The sequence below is a fragment of the Labrus bergylta genome, chromosome 20, assembly GCF_963930695.1.
Source record: "Labrus bergylta chromosome 20, fLabBer1.1, whole genome shotgun sequence".
NCBI lineage: Eukaryota > Metazoa > Chordata > Actinopteri > Labriformes > Labridae > Labrus > Labrus bergylta.
The window spans coordinates 9,815,437-9,825,027 of record NC_089214.1 but is presented as its reverse complement, the minus strand read 5'-3'; the positions used below and the strand labels follow the sequence as shown (position 1 = coordinate 9,825,027).

The 9,591-nt window shown below is 41.3% G+C and overlaps 1 protein-coding gene across 1 annotated transcript; it reads right to left on the bottom strand.

Moving 5' to 3' along the window:
* Positions 1–2,724: 2,724 nt before the first annotated feature.
* Positions 2,725–9,323, bottom strand: tubb6 (tubulin, beta 6 class V). Its single transcript, XM_020646463.3, has 6 exons — positions 9,165–9,323; positions 7,484–7,592; positions 7,022–7,132; positions 6,046–6,161; positions 5,689–5,817; positions 2,725–5,419 (listed from the first exon to the last, which is right to left on the bottom strand). The coding sequence occupies exons 1-6, from the start codon at positions 9,219–9,221 to the stop codon at positions 4,601–4,603; spliced, it is 1,341 nt and encodes a 446-aa protein (XP_020502119.1). The 5' UTR covers positions 9,222–9,323; the 3' UTR covers positions 2,725–4,600.
* Between the last annotated feature and the right edge of the window lie 268 nt (positions 9,324–9,591).

Here is a 9,591-nt window from a genome sequence, read left to right as displayed (position 1 = left end):
AGAATATTTGAAAAGTCATCAGATGTTTTTGTTTTTTTAATCAATTCATAATTTGACAATCAACATATAAAACAATTCTGAGGGAGAAAATTAACCCTTCAGTGAAAGAAGGGCCAATTTTTCACCCAATCAGAATTTATCCACTTCTGCTGTCACTATGCAGAAAATGCTTTACTTTCTTCTCTGTGTTTGGTGGTCCCGCTATATAATTACTGAGTGCCTAGTAGTAATTTATAGAGAGAAGGATTTCAAATGAACCAATCACATCTTGTATCTTAGTGAGCGGGCTTTCATTATCATTAACTTTATGACAAGCTCCGCCCACACCTCACGCTTGCTTACAGTTTGCCAAATTAGACTTCCTCCCAGCATGGAAGCCAATAGTTACTGAGGAGGACAAAGCAGTAGATTTATAATCAGGACTGTTTTCTGGATTAAATTTGAATAAAAGGTTGGCGTTAATCTGTAACGGAAGACTAACATGTGAGTTTAATGTGGTGCTGACAACAAAGACTCAGCGAGGCAATTCATCTCCAGCATTTAAAAGTGACAACTAACGGGGACTATATTTTCAGGTAATGGAATCATAATGACAAACATTCAGCCAGATTACACTAAACTGAAAAAATTCACACTATGCAACATTTAGCATATTAAGTCTAAATCCCTTCAAACAGAGCCTTTAGCTGCAGACTCTCACATAGACCAGAAGGAGGTGGGTTTACTATACTGGCTCTAGTACCTTGGTTATCAACTGGTGGGTCCGGACCCAAAAGTTGGTCCCAGAGCCATTTTCAGTGGGTCGCAGATTTGTGCCTGGTAAAATAAAAAGTTATGGAAAGAGTCTTTGTTGTGTTTTTATACTAAAGGATATGTGTTCCATATGATGCAGTATACATGCTACATTGCAGCAGCGGACATGACACGAAACAGCTGTCGGTTTTTATCGCAGCTTGTTTCTTATCAGTTTGGTCAGACCAGCCTTTAAGTGAAATCTTCATGTTCTACTTTTTTACAGTGTAAGATTTGTATATTCTCCCAGCTTCTTACATCACTTAATATATGTGATGTTTACTTAGATACATACAAGATACAAAAAAAAAAACATATCTAAAAATGTTTGCCACATGAGCTTCCTGTCCCAAAATCCCCTTATTTGAGTGCAATGACCAATATGGCCTCCAGGAGATGCTGGCAGCACTGCAGGCTCTCAGTGCTGGGAAATAATTTTATCTAATGACGACAAGGATGCAAACCTATCACTTTTTCATTAAAGATTCAGCTTAAAACGATTAAATGTTAATAAATGCAGATACATTTAGTCCGGCTTGGTTCTGAATAGTTTTCTCAATCTGCTCCCAGAAAAAAAAAAAAAACAGACTCAGACAGGAGAGAATTATTTCTGTACCAGCTGACCAAGACAGCAGCTGGACATATCTCTCACACAGACACACACACACACACGTTCCACCACTGAGTTGACACATCCCACAGCCTTCACTCTAACCTTACAAGAAGTCTTAACTCTCAAACTACCTTTATAAATGTGAGGATCAGACAAAGTGAAAAGCTGGTGCTTAAACATTAAAGTAGCCGATTTCTGCTGCAGACTGATTGTGTGACTGAACATGAGTCTGCTGAAAACCTCGTGTTTCAGAGGCAGAGAACAAAGAGCCACGCGATGGAGAATAGATCCACAGAAAGCAGACATGAGACAAGCGTTTCTTTTCATTGTCAGCGTCGGCTGCTGCAGCTCCAAAATTAATCCTCAACACAAACAGAACTGCTGGGAAATCAACTCTCACACGCACAGAGCTGGCGACAGAGATTAACATGCATTCTCTCTCTCTCTCTCTCTCTCTCTCTGATGTCGGTACAGTCAGGGGACTTTGGTCAGAACAAAAAGTCAACTTTCACATTTCATTAAATGCATTGAGCAGATTTAACACTTTCAATACAGCATATACTTCCAGGAGTAGAAATGTTTGGTCCCTTTTAAAAAAGCTTTTTTAACCAATTGTCAAAGTTTTCTGCAGAATTTAGGAAATATTTTGCTTAATTACAGTGAATAGGAATGCATTGAAAGCTCTTAGTTGTCAGAAACATTTTTGAAACACCATCTAGTTTTGATAACTAGCTTTAGTTTAGAAAATCTCACATGCAGTTCATGATTTGTGTTGCCATACTTATGTGTTTAATATGAAAAGAAGTGTCAGGTTATTGAGTAAAATATGTTAAAACCTGAAACAGACCACGTCACACCAGGCAGGCAGGCATCATTCTTTAACATCACCAACAACAAAATCCTGATAATGAAACCCGTCAACGTTCTTGTTTTGCCACTGGTGGGCGGAGAGGCTTTTACTAAGTTTTGTAAAACTCTACAAAACAGTAGTTTACAGATATACAGCTTTTATATGGAGATTTCCATGCTTTTCAGAAACAGCCATTACTGTACACCACTCTGTTCACACCTACCAGACTTAAAAACATAATTTTTACCTTCAAGAACACTGGATGATCTAGCATCAAACTAAATGGTTTCTTTGTTTGTCTTATTGAGTGAATCTTGGGTTTTAAACTGTACGTTAAGGAAATGAGCAATCCAAGAATGTGTAACACATAATAACTTAACCTAAATGAAGGCACAAGAAGATCAGCAACTCCCCAAAAAACCCAAAACTATGTACCAGTATGTGTAAACACAGAACACTTGTAACACTGTAAGGATTTGAAAGAAGCAACGTTTATTGAAAGCTCTCGTCAGCCACATTAGACCGATCAAATGTACAAAAATCTGTTTAGAAAACAACGAACACACTCGGACACCAAACAGTACAAAAAGTAATGATCAGGATTTTGTCAAGTGAAAAAAGCACATCTCTGTACTTACATGTAAAGAAAATCATCAAACATGCCTTATTTGAGTTGTGACATCATCTGCATCATATTCATGGTATTAAATGAAATTACGAGTCATTTTTATTGACTGTCACAAAAACATTGTGTGTGTTGGTTAGCATTTATTTTTGAGATTCCTTAAAACAATATGATCAACAGGTCCTAAAGCTACATCAACAAAATGATCAATGGATAAGGTTAAGTGTAGACACAAAGATCTACATGGTGAAGAGTTAGACAGACTGAAGAGATGACTTTGGTAGGATACTGAGAAAGTCGAACACAATTTCTGTTCCAATTTGGGATTCCCTAATTTCAGAAGTAATTAGGGATTTGTGTATTTTTACTCTGACAAAAATACACAGAGTGTTAAAATGCTACAGGTTGTTGAAGTTTGTTTTAACCTTTGAGCCACTTTATTACCAAATGGAAAAAGATGAATCATTCCAAACAGAGCCTGATCGATATATCACTCAGCTAAAAGTGTTGGCCTTTCATAAAAATATCAGTACACGATCTTATAAGCGCCAAAATGAAAACTGTTTGCAGATCATACAATGCAGAAACAAGTCCTTCAGGTGATAATGGTGAAAATGATGTTATGACAAAGTATGTCCAGAAGAAGGTACTCTGACTTACCCGCAATTTCCACATAGTACTCTATGGCCACGACTTTGCTGCCCCATTGGGTTCTGAAGCGTGATGTCGCTGAACACAGGGTTTCACAAGAACACAGGAGAACTACAAGATCACATGGGAATAAAGGGAAGACGTGCAAACATGTTGCTTTGTCTTTCTGAGGATGATTGGCTGTTCATTCTGTGCCTGTTTTGACATAATGTTGATAAAGATGGAATATACGATCGGGAGTCTTTCAAGTGTGTTTTAGTGTGAAATTGACAGGATGCTCTGTGCGCTCTCCGTCAAAACTAGACTTGATGTGTACTTGAAACAGAGCGGAGTGGAGCGATGCGTGATGTGAAAACAGGATGATAGATGATTGATTAGAGGGGCAGGGAAAAGCGTTGTATTGCATGGCACTGACTGACCGCGGCAGGCACTATTTGTTACAATCCTCTCACCACTGTCAGCAAAACCAGCTGAACATCACAGCTGAACAGACACTGGTCTGAAATAAAGTATTTCAATACTGAATATTTTATTATTATATTATTTATTTGAGGAAGTTCTTTGTTTAGGTAAGCAGCCTTCTTGGGAACTGGGCAACATCTCATTGGTGCAAGATCAGCTCACAATTTTGGTGCTTAACTTCAATCCATATTGGTAAGGCTCAAAAATCCCAAACCGACTGGGCTCTAATTTCTCTGTAGATATTTGGAATTGAAAAAAACTGTCCTCTGTAGATTAAGGAAAACATCCAACAACTATTTCTCTTAGGGATGTTTGTCGATTACTTTCTAAATTATTTTAAAAGATATCAATCCTATGCAGCACGAAAAAAAGTATTCCTGTATCTAACCCGTCTATAAAGCACCTCGGAAGGTAGTAAGGGTAGTTATGTAATCTTCAAAGCTGTGGCAAATGAAAGATAATTTTCTAACTAAAGTACTGAAAAATTAAACGATCTGAACTCCACTAATTCTAGTTTGACCTCCACTCTTGGTCCTACTGGTTTGTGAATACCGCATGGTAACTCTACCAGGGTTCTAAGAGTTTGACAGGTCTTTGTTTGCTCTCCTTACTCAATGATCTCGTCATCTTCGTCCTCAAAGTTCTCGTCGCCGTCGTTGGCGGTGGCCTCCTGGTACTGCTGGTACTCAGACACCAGGTCGTTCATGTTGCTCTCCGCCTCTGTGAACTCCATCTCGTCCATGCCTTCGCCTGTGAACCAGTGCAGGAAAGCCTTTCTGCGGAACATGGCCGAGAACTGCTCAGAGATCCGCTTGAATATCTCCTGGATGGCCGTGCTGTTGCCGATGAACGTAGCAGCCATCTTGAGCCCTCGGGGGGCGATGTCGCAGACGGCCACCTTGACATTGTTGGGGATCCACTCAACGAAGTAGCTGCTGTTTTTGTTCTGAACATTCAGCATCTGCTCGTCCACTTCCTTCATGGACATTGGGCCACGGAAGACGGTGGCAACGGTTAGGTACCGTCCATGACGAGGGTCGCAGGCCGCCATCATGTTTCTGGCGTCGAACATCTGTTGGGTGAGCTCGGGAACGGTCAGCGCTCGATACTGCTGGCTTCCCCGTGCCGTCAGAGGGGCAAATCCCGGCATGAAGAAGTGGAGTCTGGGGAAAGGCACCATGTTGACAGCCAGCTTGCGCAGATCTGCGTTCAGCTGCCCGGGGAAACGCAGGGAGGTCGTCACGCCGCTCATTGTGGCCGACACCAGGTGGTTGAGGTCTCCGTAGGTGGGCGTGGTGAGTTTAAGAGTACGGAAGCATATGTCATAAAGGGCCTCGTTGTCGATGCAATAGGTCTCGTCTGTGTTTTCAACCAGCTGGTGGACCGACAGGGTGGCGTTGTATGGCTCCACCACGGTGTCTGACACCTGGAGGGATCAGAAAGAAGGTCACATTTGTGGAGATTTTAAAGTTTGATGGAAAAACTCAGGACAGAAGGAAGGCAAATCATACTGAGGACAGAACATTGGTTAAAAGAAATTCTCTGAAGGAAGAGTTTTGTGTTCTTGAGAAGGAGTTAAGTGATGAAGGTAAGCAGGATAAGAGGGAGAGGGATGTCAAAAAGACACAACATATAAAATAAGTATTGGAATCCATCCGTGCTGTGTTCAACCCTGGTTGGTTTGTTCTCTGATACCTTGGGTGAGGGCATGACGCTGAAGGTGTTCATAATCCGGTCGGGGTACTCCTCTCTGATCTTGCTGATCAGCAGGGTGCCCATGCCCGAGCCGGTGCCACCTCCCAGAGAGTGAGTCAGCTGGAAACCCTGCAGGCCGAATTTCAGATGGAAACAGTTTGATTCAGCATACAGGCCAAAAATGCTTAAAAAAACATGTTGCCATCCACCCAACATGCTCTTGGGTGGATGGATGTGATGGATGTGAGGCTTGAGCTGAAAGGCGCACTAGCATGGTTAACAAAGTTCATCCATAATTCAGTCTGTGCACACCACAAACTGAGCTTTTAACTCAGCCAAACCCCAATTTCTAGTCACCTGTAGACAGTCGCAGTGCTCACACTCCTTCCTCACTATGTCCAGGACCGAGTCCACGAGCTCCGCCCCCTCTGTGTAGTGACCTTTGGCCCAGTTGTTCCCCGCACCTGTCTGACCTGCAGACAACCAATCAGAGGAGAGAAACCCATCAGAGAAATGTAAAACGATCACCCCAGCAGATGGGAATGTGAGCGCAGACGCACACTCGTCTGGTGACCCATTTCTGAGCTGGAGGACAGCGGGATCGGGGAGCTGTGTGTGTGTGTGTGCGTGTGTGTGTGTGTGTGTGTGTGTGTGTGTGTGTGTGTGTGTGTGTGTGTGTGTGTGTGTGTGTGTGTGTGTGTGTGTACATGCACGCATTTACAAGATGACAGAGGGAGATCTATAACCTCCCTGCTTCTTCTCCTCATGGATGTCAGTTTATCAAACAAACACTGGAGGTATTAAATTCTGTTTACTGAACACATTAAATTCTGGAAAGTTTCTTTGCTGCTCCCGATCTGTCTTCTGCAAACCCACAAACCTCCTCACAAATATTAACCTTTAAAGTGTGCGACAGAAATTATTCGTGTCTATTTCTGTCTACTGTAATGTCATTTTTCAGATTAACATTTAATAATCTGTAAAATCTTGAAACCTGAAGGTTATGAAACTTAATTAACCTTAAATAAGTAAATATATAAGGACTGTTTATTGTGAAGTCACAAATTCTAAGGCAGATTTTTGAGACATGTTTTTCCTTTGTTTTACACCACATGTACTTTGATGTAAAACCAAAAATCTGTTGTCATAGCATCAGACTTCATTGTCTTTTAAAGTCATGTCTTGCCTCCTGAGACCCCCCCCCCCCCCCCCCCCCCCCCCCCCGGCGACCTGTCTGAAGTTTTCGAGGAAGTTTCAGCGCTTGTGTGAAAAGGGCATAAGCTTCATAATAAACCCATGAGTAAATCTGTTGAGAAAGGGAGATGACTTTTACCAAAGATAAAGTTGTCTGGTCTGAAAAGTTGTCCAAAGGCTCCTGAGCGCACACTGTCCATGGTTCCTGGTTCCAGATCAACCAGCACAGCCCGGGGGACGTATTTATGTGCTGCACAAACAGAGAAAAGTCATTACACTCTAGATTTGACAAAACAACATATTTTGGTTTTAATTCATCAAAGCCTTTTCACTCAGAAAACACCAAAAAGGATCTGATGAGTGTGTCTCTGCACTCACATTCCCATCTGCTGTGCTGGTTCTGTTTATCATTAATCAACAGTTTAACTCATTATTCAATTATGTAAATAAAGGCCAAGATACTCCGGATACAAGTTATACATGGGGTGAAATGTGACTCACTTTCAAGGGGAAACTTGAACCATTAACAGTCATTTACAGGAAGTGACTGACAGTGAGACACACACACACTCACACCTCTGCTGATATACATGGTACGTACAGGACGCCTCATTGTAGTAGACGTTGATTCTGTCCAGCTGCAGAGACGAGTCGCCCACGTAGCTCCCTGCCGGGTCGATGCCGTGCTCATCGCTGATCACTTCCCAGAACTGAGCGATTCCAAGTAAGGCAGCAGCATGAAATAAATAGAAGATGAAAAAGATTGGAGAGTTCCTGCCTACATGATGCGTTCACTGACACATTGCAGCTCTACTTTTTGGACATGTTTGAGATCCAGCAAACGTGTCTCCAAAAATGGAGGGCGGGGCTTAATCATAACTGTGCACTGCCAAATCTCAAGTATAAGCAAATGTCTTTGTCTTTCCTGTTGCTCAGAGTGTAAAGAGTGCACAAGGACGTCAATGATCCTCAACAGTGTCCTATACTTTTAACAGTTCTGCTTCATAGTTATTCTCCCACTAATGTTTAAGAAGTGAGTCACTGCTGAGTAACAACATCCACACAGCTTCATCACCCAGAATCCTTTGTGGTTACAGCGTGTGACCTAGTTGCTGTTCATGGAGCACCTGTAAACGTTCTTATTTCACATGTCAGTGTTCACTCCTTGGACTTTCAGCCCACAGAACTCATGTTGAAATAGTCGTGTGATTGGTCAGAGCGTCTGTGTGTGAGTCTGTGTGTGGCAGAGAGAGAGTGTGTGTCCAGATTCCTTGAATAGTCTCACAGTAGCTCTGAGTTCTTTCACTCCTCCACACTTCTGTGATTAGTTTAACAGAGAGCAGTCGACGCTCAACAGATACTCATTCATTCATTCTGATTGTAAACTGCAGCAGCATTTATCTATAACTGTTTTGATAGAAATAAAAAGACATCAAGTTCAAAATGACAACATTAAATTTAATTTTAAAACCTGTTTCTTTAAGTTAAAAATTGTAGTGGTCCAGTTTTTCTGACTGAACTGGATTCAACAACATTTTTATGTGAATGCATTGATTTGAATCTAATGCAGTCAATTCAGATCTAAATAAAGGGTAATTCTCGGATGTATAAACCTTGGCACTAATATCACTTCATTTAGGGTATAGAACACAAACAAACATATTAGAATCACTCTTGGGAATTTCTGCAGAAGGATATACTGAAACAAGCGTGAACATATGCTCCCCATAAAGTCAGACGCTTATGAGAACAATCTGAGTCTGTCAAAGACAAAGCCGTTTAACAAAAAGTTTTGATCAATCGAGCATTATGTTGCAGACATACTAGTGAAGGATGCACACATCTACTGGAGACATTACAAAAAAAACTTATTTTACACTCAAATTAAACATTAGATTTTTTTATTTTTATTAAGTTTAGCCTTGAACTGAAGGGTTTGTCTTTTTTCTAATTAATTCAGGTTGATTAGGACAGATGGTTGTCATGTCATACCAAACATAAATGTGGGTTCTATGGTAACATCATCTCAAATAAAGGTCAGTTTGGATGATCGTTGAAAAGTTATTGTGTTCCAGCAGAGAAGTGTTAGATGAATTTGATTTTTGAGCCAGAAAATATTTTTTAATTTTCTTTTAAGAACTGATAACTCTCAGTTTATTAGTGTTACAGAGAATACTAACTATATGCAGGCAAAATACAGGAACTTCTGCAGTGATTTTTAAAATGCACTATTTTCTAAAAACAATTCAAAGTTGAGGGATAACTTTTATCCAGATCTGTACCTTAGTCCCGATCTGGTTCCCGCACTGTCCGGCCTGGATGTGAACGATTTCTCTCATCTTTCTTGTCTCTGTTGGTGTTTCTTTCTCCGGTGGTCCTGAGGTCTGTCAGTGCTTCTCTGCTGTGTGCCGCTGTGTATCAGCAGCTTCACCTCCTCCCTCCCTCAGGTCACATGTGTCCACGTGACCCCTCCCTGAGGGGCCAGCCTCGGGTCCATTCAGCATAAAGACTTTGTCCTATTGCCCCCACAGAAATACTTTCTGCTACCACTGCCATGGGCGTGCTAATGGGTCTGTCGACCCGGGACCCCAATGGAGAAAAAAATCTGCTGTTTGTGTTTGGATTTGTTTCTCTCCAAGTCAGGACCGTCAGGGTAAACACAACATTTACTAAATATAACATGGTTCTTAACTCTGAAAATAAATAAAA